At 56.6% G+C, this 17,803-nt stretch overlaps 7 protein-coding genes across 7 annotated transcripts; 5 read left to right on the top strand and 2 right to left on the bottom strand.

Moving 5' to 3' along the window:
• Nucleotides 1–669: 669 nt before the first annotated feature.
• Nucleotides 670–1,775, top strand: W97_05646 (uncharacterized protein; the record flags this gene model as incomplete). Its single annotated transcript, XM_007783380.1, has 4 exons — nucleotides 670–712; nucleotides 771–1,074; nucleotides 1,127–1,287; nucleotides 1,351–1,775. The coding sequence occupies 4 exons, from the start codon at nucleotides 670–672 to the stop codon at nucleotides 1,773–1,775; spliced, it is 933 nt and encodes a 310-aa protein (XP_007781570.1).
• Nucleotides 1,776–3,016: 1,241 nt separating this feature from the next.
• On the bottom strand, nucleotides 3,017–4,903 carry W97_05645 (uncharacterized protein; the record flags this gene model as incomplete). The annotated part of the gene is made up of 1 exon (XM_007783379.1): nucleotides 3,017–4,903. The coding sequence occupies one exon, from the start codon at nucleotides 4,901–4,903 to the stop codon at nucleotides 3,017–3,019; it is 1,887 nt and encodes a 628-aa protein (XP_007781569.1).
• A 178-nt stretch (nucleotides 4,904–5,081) lies between these two features.
• Nucleotides 5,082–7,115, top strand: W97_05644 (uncharacterized protein; the record flags this gene model as incomplete). The annotated part of the gene is made up of 4 exons (XM_007783378.1): nucleotides 5,082–5,094; nucleotides 5,287–6,592; nucleotides 6,707–6,908; nucleotides 6,993–7,115. The coding sequence occupies 4 exons, from the start codon at nucleotides 5,082–5,084 to the stop codon at nucleotides 7,113–7,115; spliced, it is 1,644 nt and encodes a 547-aa protein (XP_007781568.1).
• Nucleotides 7,116–7,809: 694 nt separating this feature from the next.
• Nucleotides 7,810–8,637, top strand: W97_05643 (uncharacterized protein; the record flags this gene model as incomplete). The annotated part of the gene is made up of 3 exons (XM_007783377.1): nucleotides 7,810–7,924; nucleotides 7,993–8,339; nucleotides 8,404–8,637. 3 exons carry the CDS (start codon nucleotides 7,810–7,812, stop codon nucleotides 8,635–8,637), a joined length of 696 nt encoding a protein of 231 aa, XP_007781567.1.
• A 733-nt stretch (nucleotides 8,638–9,370) lies between these two features.
• Nucleotides 9,371–10,856, bottom strand: W97_05642 (uncharacterized protein; the record flags this gene model as incomplete). Its single annotated transcript, XM_007783376.1, has 3 exons — nucleotides 9,371–10,614; nucleotides 10,688–10,775; nucleotides 10,839–10,856. The coding sequence occupies 3 exons, from the start codon at nucleotides 10,854–10,856 to the stop codon at nucleotides 9,371–9,373; spliced, it is 1,350 nt and encodes a 449-aa protein (XP_007781566.1).
• A 2,352-nt stretch (nucleotides 10,857–13,208) lies between these two features.
• On the top strand, nucleotides 13,209–15,953 carry W97_05641 (uncharacterized protein; the record flags this gene model as incomplete). The annotated part of the gene is made up of 1 exon (XM_007783375.1): nucleotides 13,209–15,953. The coding sequence occupies one exon, from the start codon at nucleotides 13,209–13,211 to the stop codon at nucleotides 15,951–15,953; it is 2,745 nt and encodes a 914-aa protein (XP_007781565.1).
• Nucleotides 15,954–16,765: 812 nt separating this feature from the next.
• W97_05640 (uncharacterized protein) lies at nucleotides 16,766–17,719 on the top strand (the record flags this gene model as incomplete). Its single annotated transcript, XM_007783374.1, has 1 exon — nucleotides 16,766–17,719. The coding sequence occupies one exon, from the start codon at nucleotides 16,766–16,768 to the stop codon at nucleotides 17,717–17,719; it is 954 nt and encodes a 317-aa protein (XP_007781564.1).
• Nucleotides 17,720–17,803: the final 84 nt, after the last annotated feature.

The following is a 17,803-nucleotide window of genomic DNA, read 5'->3' as shown; positions in this document are numbered from 1 at the left end:
TGAACGCAGTGAGGTGTTCAGCAAACAGAAAATTGAAGGTCGCAGCAAGCTCCAGTCTAGCAAAGCTTGAGTGCTGTAGCGCGCTCGCTTGGCTTGCCTGAGGCCTGCTAGCCGCTGGAAGAGCGACCGGGAGGCGTCTGCCGGCCAAGCGCACCGGACAACGGAAAGCCATCGTCAACGTCAGGTATCGCAACAACTCCCCATCATGGCCGCCGCGCTCAATCAAATCTCTGGCAAGAGCACTAGCGCGAGTGAGATGCAAGAATCCCTTCAGCGCCCACAACTTGGAGGGAGCGGAACCTGATACCGCTCCGTTCGCAGGGATGGATGATGTGATCTCACAATGAATCAAAGTGCCCGTTGGCCGGTAACTGACGTGGTCGCTGCGTCGGTAGCCTTTTGATCGCATGTGCTCGGAGGGCAATCGGGTTGATACGCTGCCGGCAGCTTAAAGCGGCCCTGGGCGTCATGGTGCGCGAATGGCAGGTGTTTCACTCTCAAAAGCCTGCCTTCTCGATCCCAAATATCCTGTGCCTTCCCCCCCTCACATCGAGCATTCCTCAGCTCAATTTCCTTTCGCGGTCCACCATAACTTCCGCTATCCACTCCTCACAACACACTCAGGCTTTCATATCACTGCTGAAGCATAGTCAACCAACAACCTTAAAGATGGCAGATCTCTTCAAGCGCAACAACGCGCTGAGGGTCAACGGTGAGTGCTTTCTTCCATGTCGGCGTCGCTTCCCTCGCCTGCTAACCCGCTGCTCCAGACCGCACTGCCAATGGCGCGACGGCAGACATCGGCATCACCGTCCGCGGCTCTGACTTCCTCTGGGCCTGGTGCGCCGTCATGGGCCTCGCGACGCTGGTCTTCATCGCGCTGTCGACTCGCAAGCCGCGCACGCACCGCGTCTTCTACTACATCACCGCGGCTATCACCATGACGGCCTTCGTTTCCTACTTCAGCATGGCCTCTAACCTGGGCTTCACGCCTATCCCGGTGGAGTTCCGCCGCTCTGACCCAAAGGTGCGGGGTATCTTCCGCCAGATATTCTACGTCCGCTACATCGACTGGTGAGCATTGCGCAGAAAGTGGCCCGAGACTGCACGCTGAACACAACGGCAGGTTCATCACAACGGCCTTGCTACTCATGGACCTCCTCCTCACCGCCGGCCTGCCCTGGCCCACGATCCTCTGGGCCATCTTCGTCGACTGGTTCATGATCGTGTGCGGCCTCGCCGGCGCCCTGACGCAGAGCAGCTACAAATGGGGCTACTTTGCCTTCGGTGAGTCTCTCCCGTCTCCCTACCCCCACAAAACCAACTACCCACTGACACCGTCCCCCACAGGCTGCGCCGCCCTGCTCTACATCATCTACCTGCTCGTCTGGGAAGGGCGCAAGCACGCCAACGCGCGCGGCACCGATGTCGGCCGCGTCTACACCATGTGCGGCAGCCTGCAAGCGCTGCTGTGGATTCTGTATCCGATCGCGTGGGGCCTGTGCGAGGGCGGCAACGTGATTGCGCCAGACTCGGAGATGGTCTTCTACGGCGTGCTCGACTTCGGCTCCAAGGTTGTCTTCGGCGCCTTGCTCATCTGGGGCCACCGCAACATCGACCCGGCTCGTCTGGGGCTCAGGATCCGCGACTATGATGATGATCCTGCTGTTCATGGCAGCTTCTTTAGGGGTGGCCCGGGCCATGAGAAACATACTAATGGTGCGGGAGTGCATGCGCCGGGGACGAATGGCGTGCATGATGGGCCTGTCGTCTAGGCCTTGCTGGTCGTAACAGCGTCTGGGATTGCTCCTGAAAAGGTGTCATTGAGCGGATCGGGACACCAACTCTACCTATGGGCTGAGTCCTGGTCTATCTCTGATGTTGGACAGGGTTCGGAGAGCGGAGGCTTGCGCTGGTGGGGATCTCCTCTCCACTTCTGCTGCGGATTGGGTTTGGGTTGTGCTCTCGAAGGGAGGGAATTGAGATCGGTTCATGGCTCTGCTTTCAATCTGTTTGTTTGCGTGGCGAATAGCACTAATAATCCCCCCTTTGTAATTCTAGAATGAGTTCATGAATAAGGATGCTGCTTCCACTCTCATACTTGCGACTTGTGTGACAATTCTCCGCTCGCTTGGTTCCGCCGAGAAGCGTCTCAAGTGACCGTGGATCTTTGAAGCCCGAGATCCGGCAACATCATGGGGGGTTATCTTGCATCTTCGCTGAGACAGACGCAATACCTTGACGTGATTCTAGTCGTTTACATGTAAGGCCGAGGTGGCGTTATCCCGTTAGTATGCAATGTGGATAACACGCTGCAAGGTCTCCAAACCCGCTCATCATGCTAAGACATTTCGACCCAGAGTTCAAGGGTGGAACGTGGAGATACAGATCTTCGAATTGCTGCCACAAAAAAAGCCGGCTGACGCTTAACAAAGCACTTCCAACGCCTTGACAAGCCCTCGCAGGACTCCGCTTCAGCCCAAAATCACCCGCTCTCCCTCGCCGTCCGATTCGTTTTGTGCGTCGGGGATGGAAGTGGTTGTGTTCCGCCACTCGTGCCAGCACCCAGCCATGAAGCAGGCATGGGTACCCAGTGCATTTGGTCAAGGCAATGATTGGAGGTGTGGTGGATGGGGGGGTTGATCTGCCTCTTTTGACAAACGAGTCTCCCATTGGGAAGGGGGGACGACGTATACTGAAGAGGGTGAATGAGGCAGCGGTTTGTTCAATGTTTGGGGGTATTTGGAGAGAATGAGAGGCCATGTGGTGAGGGAGGCCGGCGGAAGAGGGGAGTGCCGTGTTTCGATGTCGTAGGATAAGACGAGAAGAAGCTCACCGATTGAGTGATGACCTGCCTTGTAATGAAGAGCTATACCTCACCTTCCTGTCGGCCCATGGAGACGTTTCTAGAGCAGCGGTATCAGTCGGGGGTTTACGCTATGAGGATTCACGGTTGCTATAAATGGCTTTGATTATATGGCCCGGAAAATGCCTAAGCAAGCTTGACTTGACCTTGTCAGTTCCTCTCGCCTTCTCCGCCGTCCGTCGCACTCCTCAGCGCCGGTAGTTCCTCTAGAAAGTACCCCGCCGGCTGCGCATCAACCCCCGACCCCAAATCGGCCAGCGGCGGCAAACTAACACCCGCCTGCCCGCCCCGTCCACTACCCGCATGGAGCAAACTCGCAAGCGGCGGCCCCTGCCCCATGAAATTCCCCGGCCCCATCCCCGTCCCAGTCCCTGGCCCGGGACCCGACGGCCTCACCAGACTCGGCAGGCCCAAAGGAAGCTGCGGCAGCGTGCCGACGGCCTTACTAGGCGGCAGCAACGTGTCCAGCAGCCCAGGGTTGATGTGGGTGAATAGGCTCGAGGACAGCGGGGGCAGGTTCGTGTCGACGAAGTCGAGGATGTCGCGGTTGAGGATTATGGGGCTGGAGGTTGTGGTGGGCTCGGAGAGGAAGTCGAAGTCGGCGCTGTCGGGGAGATGGGTGCTCCAGAAGGCGAAGGGCTTTGGGGGTGGTTGGTTTGCTGAGGTGGGCGGGATGGAGGTAGCGGGGCGTGGGTGGTCTGGGCCAGTTGGCAGAGGACTCTTCGTACTGGTAGCCATGTTCGAGGCTGTTGCGGCTTCTGATGTGGGGTCTTGCTTCGACGCGCTTTTTGGACGGAGCTTGTACCCGGCTTCGGTGTACTTCTCTGGGAAGCGGTTGCGGAAGCGATCTCGCAGATCTAGTGGATGTCTCCGGCTGGAGAGTCCCAGCTCTGGGTCATCGCGTATTGCTTTCCAGTGCGGTCCGTGCTTTTCGTAGCCTTGTAGGAGAGCAGCATCCTCTTCCTCGGTGAAAGCTCTGCGCTCACGATGACTGCTTTTGCGGAACGGCTCCTCGATCCCGATGCGAAGGAGGTCTTCGGCACCCTTGCGATGCTTGCGGTCCGGAGGACATGGTTCTGGTTTTGAGGGGCAGGTCTTAGGCTCGCATGGCTGGAGTATGTTCGAGGATATCAGATTTGAGACTGCCTTGACTGGCACTCTTTCAGTAGCGGCGCTAGTAGATTGAGCTGCGGTCGGGGACGCTATTCTAGGTCCATCGACTGTATTGAGCTTTCGATAATCATCAGGCCGACAGACGCGAAATCTATCTTTCAGATCCACGGCATTTCGATCCTGGAACGAGTACTCCGAATGCGATAGAATCTTCTTCCAGCTGCCGATACCGAATTTGGCCACACCACACAGCAGGTCGTTCGTCTCCTGTTCCGTCCATCTTCTGCGCTTCCTACCTTTGGACGGCTTTTTCGCATCCGCGTCAGCGGGCGGCTGCAGCTGCGACTCAGCATCCTGTACATTCGCCACGAGTTTCACAGTAGTCTCCACAGCAGCCTCCTCGGCAACAGGTACAACCTGAGCCTTCTTGACAGGCGGCTCCGAGGAGATAGGAGGAAACAATCCCGCATCGGGCGGCGGCTGGTGCAGTCCCTGCAGCAGTGGCGGAATCCTCCTCCTCGTCCCTTTCTTGGGCGGTGGATGCGGTTTCGGCAGCGTCAACAGCTCCGCACCGTCTAGCTTCATGCGCTTCCGAGCGCTCGTGTCGTCTAGTATGTCATGGAGTGATCCGCCGAAGACTGTGGAACCGCCCTCGTTGTTCAGGACCTCCGCTAAGGGCACCGCTGACTTTGGTGGCCTTGCCGTACTTTGCTTCTGCTCCGCATTGCGGGCTGTATTGTGAATGCCATGGGGAACGCTGAGCGTTTGGTCGAGGAAGTGTCGTGGTTCGACGGGCAGCGGACGTCCGCCATGGGGGAAGGGAGTGGAAGTCGATGGCCGAGCAAGCGGCTGTGCGAACTGGCTTAGGGTATATCTCTCTAATGAGTTGTGGTCGCTTTGTCCGGGAGCGGGAAAGTTGTCCATAGAGTTGGCGAGCTCTGAGGTGCGAGGTGCTGTTAGGGCTGCCGAGGTAGCATTTAGCGATTGCATGGGCTCCCGTCTGGGCTTGACGGCCCGCCCGAACCGCTGTGATCGTTCCGTGATTCGTTCGAGCACTCCCGTCATGCTGGACTAGATCACTGAACAGAAGGACTTATCAATTATGAATGCTCTCCGTATCCTAATTAGGCCAACCCCGCTATCGCGAGGATTTTCGTGCTGGTGAGGGCTGAGATACTGCCTACCATGTAGACATCTACGAAGGCCCAAGTGGAGTGGGTACAGTAGTCCCGTCATCCTTGTTTTACTCCTGCTTTTGCAAGGTTCGCACAGCTTCAATTGCTTAGGAACTTGCTGATTGACGTTAGCTGCTGCAGGAGTGAGTGATTTCCAGACTGTAGGTATAGCCGTCAACGAGCCGCTGCTAAACATCGCAACTACAGTGGCCGGCCTGGCTCCAGTGCTGGCAATAGCCAGCGTCGCGTTCCTTATTCTCGCTCTCGTCAACCGTATTCGAGCCTACCGGCGCCTCGCCCACATCCCAGGGCCCCGCCTTGCCGGCTTCTCCAGACTCTGGATGGTGCGCGCCAACATCTCCGGCCGCAACCACGAATACCTCGCAGAGGTGACAGCCAAGTACGGCTCCCTCGCGCGCATCGGACCCAACCACCTCCTCACCAGCGATGAAGACCTCATCCGGCGCATCAACGCGCCTAGATCGCTCTACAGACGTTCTGGATGGTACAGCACGTTCAGGTTCAAGCCTCGGGCGGACAGTCTCATCAGCGAAGTAAACGAGGAGAAGCATGACGAGTTGAGAAGGAAGATGGCGCCGGGGTATTCGGGGAAGGAGGTGCCGTATCTGGAGAATTACGTCGACAAGCATATCGGGAAGTGGGTGGAGGTGATTCGGCAGCGATATGTATCCACTGGGAGAGAGCTGAAGCCTATGGATCTTGGGCGAGCTGCGCAATACTTTACCTTGGATGTGATATCGGATTTAGCGTTCAACCGGCCCTTTGGTGATCTGGAGGCTGATGCGGATAAGTTCGACTATATCAAGGTGACGGCGGATGCGATGGGTGTCATGATGCTGCTTACTATCTTCCCGGGAGTGCATCGGTGGATTGAGGCGAGCTACCTGGTGGACCTGGTTGCGCCTTCGGCGAAGGACAAAACGGGTCTTGGGCGAGTTGTCGGCGTCGCGCAGCAGGAGATAGCGCCGCGATATAACGATCTAGATCAGAAGGACAGCCAAGACATGCTTGGATCGTTCATACGCCATGGTCTGACGCAGGAGGAGGCAGAGTCGAATAGCGTTCTTCAAATGTCCGTCGAGCTCCATCTACTTCCAGAAGCACCAGCTGACAGTACTATTCATAGCATGGCTGGATCAGACACATCGGCCACCGTGATCCGTGCCCTCTTCCTATATCTGATCACATCGCCTCTTGTGCTTGCCAAGTTGCGCTCGGAGATCGACGATGCCATCAGAGACGGGCGCATCTCGTCTCCCATTCGTGATTCGGAGGCCCGGCAGTTGCCTTACCTCCAAGCTTGTATCAGGGAAGCCCTCCGGATCCATCCTCCAGTCACTGGGATTTTAGAGAAGGTCGTGCCGCCCGAGGGCGATACTGTCAATGGGGTATTCATACCAGGCGGTACATTCATAGGGTGCGTGGTCTCATGGAGAATCTCTTCGGACGCCTCCCAAACAGCTCTCAGATTTCCAATACCCCTGCTTTCTTTGCGTTTGTCGTTAGACCTGAGGCTCACTGATTGGCACAGGCAATGCACATGGGCCTTCGGACGAAACGTCGACATATACGGCTCTGACGTAGAGCTTTTCCGTCCAGAACGCTGGCTCGAGGCCCAGGGAGAGGAGCTGCGACGTATGGAGCGCAATGTAGATCTTGTCTTCAGCAGTGGACGGTTTCAGTGTTTGGGAAAACCGGTCGCGTTGTTGGAGTTGAATAAGGTCTTTGTTGAGGTATGTTAGCATCTCTTTCACTCCTGCCACGCCGGTAGATTGTAGATGAAACCGAGAAGTGGAGACATGCTGACGCTCCTACAGTTACTGCGGAGGTTTGACATCTCCGTCATCAATCCGTACAAGCCGTTGGTATCGGACAACAGGGGCCTATTCCTGCAGAAAGACTTTTGGGTACGAATTACAGAACGTGAAGACAGACTGTAAAGAAGAAATGGTAAATGTACACGTTCAAAACGAGAGTAGCCCGCTGAGCGCGAGAGCTTTTATGTCTTGCGATCTTAGACAGCAGCTCGGAGAGTCTCCACTTAGGAGCTCCTTTGGATGAACACGACACGCCGTGCTGACAATAAGTTTTGTTCTCGGATTTGTTGTACATCTGATGAGATTAACTCTCTCCAGTCAGCACTATCTGAGTCACGTTTGAGTGCATGTGGACCGGTCGTTGCTGAGACTAGGTATTTGGCCTGGTGAGGCGTATTCACGAAGCCTTGCGGTGGCGATACGCCTGTCAGTCACCATCCATGTCCGACGTTGCCACATCTGGTTCACAGCGGGTACCTTGCAGCTGACCCGCCCAGTCGGCCCGGCACTAAACCGTTCATGATCAAGTCTTACGAACCCTGCTCCCAGATCTGGGATTCTTCGGAATGCAGTGTCAAAGTTCACTGATATCAGCAGATTCTTGAGCTCATTCACGGTCTCTCGGTTTGCAGATCCTCCGTGGGGGTCCTTCTTGCACGTTGTTTTCGTCAGTTGTCACACAAACTTTTCTCCAATCCGATCCGTCACGATCTTCATCTTCAAGGCAACTCGTTCAAGTCAGCTCGCATTGCCCATCAACCATCTCGTCCGGTTGCTTGAATCTACACCTTAAGATCCACTTCAAACCGAAGTCGCCATGTTTGGAGCCCCTTCCTTGTTTGGACGCCCCCCTACTCCCACAGCTGCAGCTCGAGTTCAGGCGCCGGCCCCCGACTTCAAGTGCACAGCCGTCGTGAACGGCGATTTCGAAGGTAAGCTGCCCATGGCACCCACCTACCCTCACCCTCGTCTCGCGCCTTGCCAACATGAAACCCCACAGAGATCAGCCTCTCAACCTACACCGCAACCTCGCAATGGCTGCTCCTCTGCTTCATCCCGATGGCCTGGACCTTCGTCTGCCCAACCGAGATCATCGCCTTCAGCGACGCGGCAGACCAGTTCAAGACACGCGGCGCTGGCGTGGCGTTTGCGAGCACGGACTCGGAGTACAGCCTGCTGGCGTGGGCCAAAGCCTCTTGCAAGGACGGCGGCCTGGGCCAGATCAACATCCCGCTGCTCAGCGACAAGAACCACGCGCTGAGCGCGGCTTATGGCGTCTTGCTTGCGGAGGCGGGCGTCGCGCTGAGGGGCATGTTCTTGATCGATCCGAAGGGGATTGTGCGACAGGTCAGATAAGCATCACGATCTTTCTCTCTTGCGATTGCGGTGGTAGCTGATAACGTCGACGTAGATCACCATTAACGATCTGGCGGTCGGCCGCAGCGTCGACGAGGCACTGCGTCTCCTTGACGCGTTCCAGTTCACCGAGAAGTACGGCGAGGTCTGCCCCGCGAACTGGAACCCGGGCCGCGAGACTATCAAGCCTGATCCACACGGCAACAAGGCGTATCTCGACAAGCTCTACACTGATGAGACGGCGGGCGGTGCCAATGGAAACGGACTCAGGGTTGTGAACGGCCATTAGGATCGTCGATGCATAGGGGCGCGGTTGCTGCTCTTGGCTTGTGCTGCATGGCTTGGAGTTCTGGGGCGGGCTACGGGAGTGGCGGATATGGAGCGGCTCAAGTTTCTGGTGCTGGAGTGCACGAGGCTTTGAGCTGGCGAATTGGGATGGCGATGGACTGCTTTTGATGGCGGACAACACCGCTGCTTGATGGGTGCATGGTGTGATAGCTTCACTTGCTCTGTGGGAATGTTACTACTTAGCTCACTTTGGCATCTTGTAACACGCGATGTCGGTGGACTCAGTCACTGATCGCTATAAAGTCCAAAAGCCGTCCGGAAAGCCGGTTGCCGCATTGAACGCTCCTTGACCCTTTGTAAAACCGCGTTTTGCCCGCACTCTCACGAGACATTGCTGCGTTCCCAGTATCTATATCACACACAGGAGAGAACGGAATTCACCACTATGGAGAGAGATAGCCCAGTTGCTTTGTAATTTCACAGTTAACGTCGCCCGTCACACAAGCGCGACTTACACCCTGCGTTGTGAAGAACCAGAAAAATCTATAGGGTATCGCGCCATGCAGCCTGCTCCTAGAATCTACCGTCTTCACAAGCCGTCAAGAATGCCAAACCACTAACGCCGGACATCTGAGACCAAACACCAGTTCCTCACTCCATCATTTCGCATTGGAGCCCTGGTAGAACCAAATAACCTCACCCCGTGCTTGACGCATGACACGACTATCCCCCCCTCAAAACCACCCAACACCACCTCGTCCAGCCTTCTTCCCCCGAACCGCCGGGCTCGGCACGATGTCCTCGTCGAAGTAACTTGCACACCGCGCCTTCCCTGGTGATCTCTCCTTCGTGCGTCCGCGCTTGATCTCGACGTCCGGGCTCAGCGGCGCGAGCTTATCGCCATCGCCCTCCCTGTCCTCAACAGCGCCGCGATCCGCACGTCTCTTGATAAGAAGCCGAGGCGCGGCAGGGGTACTGATGTTGGGCTCCGCCTCGCTCTCGGCATCAGCATCCCCATCCCCATCCCCAACCGCCTCCTCAGAACCATCCCCATTAATCTCCGAGATCCTCGTCGAGTGGAACCGATATCTTCGCGGCTGCTTCTTGGCATAACAGCCCACCGCCGCCTGGCTCTCAGCCCTGTCCGGCTGCACCTCGGTCGTCGGACTCGCGCCCACAGGCACGTCGTCCAGCCACGCGTTTACCCACGGATCCTCGGTGGTCGGAAGCACCAGTTGCGGAGGTGCCGGAAGAGCGGGGACGGTGCTGGGGACGTAGAACTCGTCGTCGCCGGACCAGGAGGGCGAAGAGGGGGTTGTGGCTATGATCCCGATGACGCTGTCGTGGCGGGAGGTGGATTGAGATGGGCCGGTGATGTGGGGCGGTGGCTGAGGAGCAGGGGTGTGGGTGTAGGTGTGCGAGTGTGAGGTGGGTAGGGGCTGGTAGGGAGGGTGAGAGGAGGGCATAGCGACGTGCCAGGGGTTTTCAGGGAGGTATGGAGAGTGTAGGGCTGGTGGGAGTCGTGGGTACGTGACCTCGCTGCCACACGGTTGGCTTGTCATGTGACCTGAACGGAAAGGGTCGCCGTCCGGACGCGACGAGCAGGTCGTGTCGAAGTATCCGGGTCTGCCCGGCGTTTCCCTCTGCGGTGGAGTGTCGCGCGTACGCAGTGGGAAGTCGGTGGGCGGGGGCAAGTCTTTGGTCTTCAATGACAGTCGAGCGTCCTGGAAGATCTTCATCATGCGGGAGCTGTGGCTTGGTCGTGCGGGACTGGAGAGGAGTGCAGGTGCATACGATCTCCGCTTGCCGATATTTGAAGGCGTTGCCTTCATGGGAGACTCTGGCGGGGTCTTTGCGGGCGAGACAGGTGTGATGTCTCGTGGTCTCGGGCAACGTGCTAGGAGCGAGCTGTCTCGGGGTGGTGGTGACAGCAGATTGAATGCTTTGCGGGTGGTGTTGTTCAAGATCGGTTGGTTCTCTGTGCAGTGTCAGCGATGATACGCTGAACATGCTTACCGACTCAAACACCGTGAAGGGGAAGGATGTCTCACCCTTCGCAGTCTTTCTGGGACTGCGCGATGGAGCAGGAAACATGGATAGCTGTGGCAATGAACCAAGTTCGATATACTCGTTGTAAGTCTGAAATACATTGGTCAGTGTTCCTGTCCTTGTGTTCATTGTTGCGCTAAGGGATAGACTTACCTGCTGAATCCGAGACATCGTGGGATGGGTGTCTCTATAGGCAGAGATAAAGCAGATGAAGCAATGAGAAACACTATCTCTGGATAATGCGACTGGTATGTTTTTGCGATGAGACTGCGACCTGAGTGCAACAACTGTATCTGAAGCGCGATGGAAGTGAAACTGGCACGGAAGTTGATGCAGAGATGAAGAAAGAAAGCTGTTGAAGGGCGCGGTCATCGCGTGGTGTCTCGTGGTTACCATGCAAGATCAGCCCAAAGCACACAATGAAGCCATTGAAGCAGTTGCGTTGAGCGCAAACATACCACCAAACTTACCTTATCTAGAGAGGATCGCGTGAGCGGAAAACGCGGCGGAAGTACGAGAGATAGCAGAGGAAGGCGCGCTGATATCGCTCTCGACGCTCACCTGCACAATAATAGATCTCTAACGAATCTCTATTGAGGAACCCGTACATCGCAGGTCCCTACAACAAGAGATGTTTGTTCCTGCCACCAGCAGCGGCTTGCTTGACAGTGTAAGGCCAATAGCGCAACGGCACCTCGTCGCGCCGCGTAAGAGCGTGAGCACGTGGGGATCCACAGTTGATTGCCCATACCATCCTTGAGACCGCGACTCAACACTGGAAGTTGTTCGTAATAATCCTGAAGCATGCGGGAGACGGCAAAGGCGGATCGCTTTCTCGGTCGCGAAATTCATCTCTGTACGAGTACGAGCAGCCACAGCTAGACCTGCACCTTGACGTAGCCGATGCAAGCACAATGCAGTGGTTTCTGCACCAGCATGCAGACCGTAAGTAGAGCAGTAATCCTGGTAGTGCTGTGATAACGGCCGGTTGATAAGATGCTATCGCCGTCATGAGGATGGTCCTGGCGGCGGTAGTGGAATGAAGGGATGGTCCAGTCTTTTGTAAAGAAGCGATCCTCGACGCGCACCACAGCGCTGTTGTACCTTTGTAGGGTTCCACATCTCACAATCCAGCATGTCAACAGCTCTCTAGGATGCTGGTCGCAGCATGCTTCATTCGGCCGCGTACACGGTTCCTGTGCCTTGGAAGGGAGCAGAGGTTACGGCAGGCTGCAGGAGTTGATGCGAGACCACCTGAACGCCATGACCCTGGCCATCTGTGCTCCATGGCGAGTCGCCAAAGCCTTGTCGGCACGCTCAAAGGGCTCACCCGGTGCCTGGTAGGGCCGCCGATCATCTCTCGTGAGCGAGATGCGGCTGTTTCGAGTCTGCCATCCCAGGCCGACGATTAATTGCACGACATCGGCCTGGAGGACTGACGGGAGCTGGGGAGAGGCTGAAAGGGTGCGAGGGACAAGTTAGCGGCGACCTGCCATTGGCTTACGCCGTCTCGACAGAATCCCAGAACCTGGAAGTGCGTTGGAAGCCAGCATCTGGCAGGGCTCTCGGCGCTGCATGGCCGTTCGCTCGTTGCCGTGTGTCGCACCATGGCTGCGGGTGTCGTTCGCTTCCATCTTTCTCGTGTCCTAGCCCGGTCCTAGGCCAATGCGCCTGAGGTACCAGTACAGCCGGCCTGCGTGAGGGCCCTGCCTCTTCTCATCCTCTCGTCTCCCGTTCACACTCTCCTCTGTCGCCTTCCCCTCGAAGCAAGAGGCACCTCTCGCCGGTCTTGAGCAGTCTTCATCGCGCCGAGCTGCAAGGCCGCCAGTCATTCGTTTCTCCTTTTCCTTTCGTACGGAGCTTCGGTACTACTCCGCCCGGTTCGGACTACCTGCGCCCAACCTCAGTCACGACTCGGGGGCAATGGAGCGGTAGCAGCGAGCTCTGCATGTCTAAGTGAGCCTAGAATCTAGCACCCTTCAACCAGCACCCTCGCAGCTCGCAGGTGGGGCACGCGAGAGCTGTGAGCCCTTCCGACTATTGCACTTCTCTTTCGCAGCTTGTGCTTATATGGGAATACCTCGCCGTGCGTCCTCTTCAAATCGCTTAACTGACAGGCTCCTTGTCAAGTCAGCAGGTGCTTCGATCTTACTAGACTGCTCATTACATCTACAAGACGCCATCTTCGCCTCGTTCTGTATCCCCCTCGATCGTTTACCTCGAGCGACACCGTTTATCACTTTTCGCTACCCGTAAAAACACTGCCGCAACAAGACTCTCGAAGACATCGGCAACGCGATCGGAACTCCACCGCGACTGACGGCGCGTTCCGGACACTCGCTCCAACAATCCGCAGCGCTGCCGACGTACGGGTTTGAACTTTCCATTTGCCATTCTACTGCTGGAATTACTGGCTGGGACCTTGAAGTGATTGAGGTCACGCAAAAGGACAAAACGGCGCAGGCAACGCAGGCTCTGTGCAAAGATCGCGCGCTGGTGCGCCGAAATTCACGATTGGACTAGATGAGCTACGCTTCTCCACGGCCTCTGGCGCCTACAGGCGCGTCGGATCTGGCATCCCAGGATAAGCCCGAGTCGCGGGGAGGTTCCGTGAAGGCGGCGAGGGAACGGCTACGGGTAGCAAAGGACCCACGATCTCGTGTGGCTGGGGACGCACGGCAGCGGCGGGCAGAGCCTTCATTACGGACACCTCCTTCCGGGTCCCATGTCTCACCTCCACGAAACGGCCTGCTGCAGCAATCAGAAACATTGACACCGCCCTCGAGTAGCGAAAGCGCAAGAGGCTTCATACATCCTCCAGGCCCACAATGGCCGCTTCCGGACCACAGAGTCATTGAACCTCCGAGGGGAAGGAGTCCAACAGGGCAACAGCCGTCCGGAAAAAAAACTCCGCCCCAACGGCCACCGCGGCCGAACCATGTTGCATCTGCTCTGGACCCTACAGCATCACAACCTGTCGGTACGTCGTCGACGCCTCATCCGGCTAGAGGAGGTCTACGGCCGCTGGAGAACCCGTGGCACGAAGATGATTCACATTCACCGACTTATGCCTCACCTGATATGTCACGGCCAGTCACCATTTCTTCGCAAACATCAAGTGGCTCGTCTTCAGCAACTATACCCGATTTTCCTATCCCTGCTATGCACGCCGCACCTCGTCGAAGTCCAAATTTAGGACCGCCACCATCAGCGCGAAGAGGACCGTCTTCTTACTACTCTAATATGTCGTACGTGTCGCCTATAGCGGAAGAGACCGAGAGTCGCAAGTCACGTGGCTCCTTCGCGTCGAGCACCGTCATTCCCGGCCGAGGTATTCAGGACTTTTTCGAAGACGCTACGCCATCCGAAGAAGAGGGGCCTGCCGGTTTGAACCATGGGCGGGAGTCGAGAGCATCGGACCACGGCGAAGAAAGCGGTTTAGTCCGGAAGGCCAGTCTAGGCAAGAGGCATAAGCCTGCTCTAACAACCATCAAGAGCGGTGATAATCTCCGCACTGTCGACAAGGAACCGGCACAATATCCATCACCATCTCGGGAAGGCGGCATTGTAGGACAAGCAGCTGTTGCGGCAGGTGCAGCAGGAGGAGCATTTGCTGCGGGTTTGGGCCAGTCGAGGAACCGATCGCAAACAGAGAAAGAGCTGGAAGGTGGGTTTCTCAGCAGTGGTACCGGCTTGTTGGATCCGTCATCGCCGTCAAGCTCATCCACTGAGTCGCTCGACGACTTCAAGAGGAAGGAGATGATGTTGGACACGAAGACGCCTCCAGCACGTTCAGCAGCACGCTCTCCTTTGCCCCCTGTTGATTCCAAGGTGGAGCAGATTTTAGGCGGGCTCGGGAAAGGCGGTGCCCTGGACTCTGATGCCATCGGCAGATTCAAATCCCCTACTCAGACTTCTCTGTCTGAGCGGGTCGGCAGTCGAAGGCCGCCTCGACTCGATGTCGATTCGATCCGGGACGCAGAAGCTCGAGGTAGTCTCACAAGTCTACCTGATCTGATAAGACGAGCGACTCGGCTCGCCGCGAACTTGGATCGCGGCAAAACTGCCAGCAGGCTGGGCCTTAACCACTTTGACAGTAGCAGTTCAGAGCGACACAGGTTCGATGACGAGAAAAGGCGATCAGGATCGCTTTCGGACATTCTGTCCTCTTTTCCACCACCCGGTCTGGGGTCATCCATCGGCGACGGAACACCAGGCCGCACCATCTCCCGCATGCCATCCAACCTCGCAATGGGTCAGTTGGCCTCTGATCAGCCGGGCGGGTCGCACAAACCGCAATCTCGCCGCCGAAGATGCTGCGGCATGCCCCTCTGGGGCTTCGCCACTCTCTTAGTAATTCTCCTTATACTCATAATCGCCGCTATCATAATACCCATAGTCCTTATTGTCCTACCAAACCGAGAAGCCAACGCGGCCGCCGCAGCCGATCGCGCCATCGCGGAGTGTCAAAGAAGTCTGACATGCGAGAACGGCGGAACGGCTGTGCTGGGCGCGACCGGTACCTGCTCATGCCTGTGTTCGAATGGATTCACTGGCGAGAGATGCACGACCGTATCCGACGCTGGATGCATCACGACCACCATCGCCGGCGTCGACGATGCGACGGTGGGTTCCGCAATACCGCGCCTCCTGCAAGACGCGCAGACCAACTTCAGCATCCCGCTCGACGCCACGACGCTGCTTTCGCTCTTCTCATCAACAAACCTCCGCTGCGCGTCCGAAAACGCCCTCGTAACATTCAGCGGCCTCTCCGCTCGCTCAGTACCCGACTGGGACAACCTCATCGCGCCCTCACCGCCACCCCCACCCGCAGCCACCACCACCACCACAACCCCACCCCGCCTCCCCCGCCGCCAGCAAACCCCGCACGAACCCGGCATCCCCCAAACAAGCAACGGCGTCATCTTCGCCGCCCGCCCCACCTCTTCTCCCACTCCGTCATCGCAGTCCCCTTCATCTGCATCTTCCACCGCATCGCCAGAGTCCGACGCACTCAGGACGAACGCCACAGTCCTAGACTTTGCGCGTGTGGCTGTGCTGTATGTCTTCCAGGAGAGCCGGACGTTTGACGCGGCGGTGGACGCGCAGGGGATCCTGAACACGTTCTTTGCGGGGAACTTGGTTGTTGCGGGAGGTGCGGGTGGGGGGGATGGGGTTAGTGCAAGTAGCTTGGCGCTGGAGAATGGGTTTGGGGTTGATTTGGTCGGGTTGAGGGTTTTGGTGGCGAATGGGACGTGGGTGCCGTAGACGGCGGGTTTGTTGACTGTAGATTTTCGAGACGTATATACCCTTTTGTGTGCGGGAGTGCTAGGGGCGCTGGGTTAGTGCATTTGGGGGTGTTTGTGAAGGTCCGCGAGCGGCTGGAGTGGGTTCTTCTCTTCGTTGCGGAAATTAAAACAAACGTGTTCGAGAAGGGTTCGAGCTGTATCGCTCTCTTCCTGAGAGCGTATCTGGCCAAGTGTGCTGTAATGCGGTATTGAATGGGTCAAGCTGCTGGAAAGTTGTTTCCAGCGTCAACGCGTCAACACGAGATCACGTGACTGTGTCACCCCGTTGTATGCCGCAACCTCCATACAACTTCGTTCTTTCTAAAAACAATGAGTTGCCCAAGTTATATGGAGCCTCTTCCAACTATTTGCAAGAGCTTTTAGCAAGTTATAGCATTATCCGCAGGACACACCAGAATATCCTTGTCTCAGGACGGCCTCCAAGCCTTGGACCAGCTGCTCAGCCTGGTTGTGTAATCATGGCACAGCCACCGAGCTGTGTGGTTTACGCAAGACAGTCGCGGACGCCGTCATGCCATACCAGATCAATTGCTCCGGAATATTCAACTCCTTGCAGCACATCTTAAGAAGCCTCCTGTAGGCTCGGTACACCACAACCTGTCTACAACCGCTCCCCTCGGCGCTCCCAGCTTTTGCTATCTTGTCAACCGAATCTATCCAACTCGAGGGACTGTACCCGGGTAAGCCAGAAGCCCGCCGCACATTGGGTATGGGGAGCGCGAAGCTGATGTTTGGGAAAACTAGCATCGTCCCTCCTCCTTCCCACACAAGATGTGGAATCCCCTCGGAAGCCCACCAGTGAACGATACCACGCCGTGGCACCCCGAACCCACCTTCCGCGGCACCTTCTCCATCTTATCCGGTTGCATCATCACCCTAATCTTGTGCGTCTGGACTGCCGTCCATCTGAACGTACCGGAACACAAGAAGGAGCATATGCAGAAGTACCGGAAGTTTAAATGGCTTGCCATAGGTCTGTTCGCACCAGAGTTGATTGCCTGGACAGCCTTCGACCAGTACACATCGGCCAGAAAGTTTGACAAAGATATGAGGACTCTCTTAGGAGAACCTCCGGAGCCGACATTGAGCCAGAGATTGTCACGTTTCCTAAGACGTATTGTTCGAGCAAAGGAACCCTATTCGGCAGACATCGAACTTCCAGCAATCTCAGCAACCACAGCAGGAACCAAGAGGAATCACCCGTGGACGTTCGTACACAGCCCATACGTGGTCATGGGTGGCATGGTGTTTGACATCAGCCACGTAGAACGAAAGTTCTTGCCGGACGAACGCACGCGTCTCACACTTACGACTAAGGAGTTACTCAACCTTGCGGAATACTACCCATCATTGGTGCCAGATATCTCACAAGCCGAGATTGAGGACAAGAGTAAGGGGGACGGTTTGGCGAAGACACTCGTCTGCGTGCAGGTCTTATGGTTCTGCATCCAGTGCATTACAAGACTTGCGCAGGGCCTGTCCGTTAGCTTGCTCGAACTCAACACATTTGGCCACGCCCTTTGTGCAATGCTCATATATCTCCTGTGGTGGTACAAGCCACTCGACGTGTCAGAGCCGACACTCATTACCGATGAGAGTGCGCATCCAGTTTGTGCCGTCATGTGCACTTTGAGTGAGGTTGGAAGTTTCTTTGAGTATATGGACTATGGAGGCACTTCCCAACGGTGGTCAGAGCGGACAGACAAACGGAACTTCCTCAGTTAGATTGTCGCTCTATACAACAACGATGGCCGGGTTGAGATTGACGTGGACCGGCTATGGAAGATGAGGTATGCTTCCACGGCTTTT

Source organism: Coniosporium apollinis (assembly GCF_000281105.1).
Source record: "Coniosporium apollinis CBS 100218 chromosome Unknown supercont1.26, whole genome shotgun sequence".
Lineage (NCBI taxonomy): Eukaryota > Fungi > Ascomycota > Dothideomycetes > Coniosporium > Coniosporium apollinis.
This window is presented reverse-complemented; position numbering and strand designations above follow the sequence as displayed.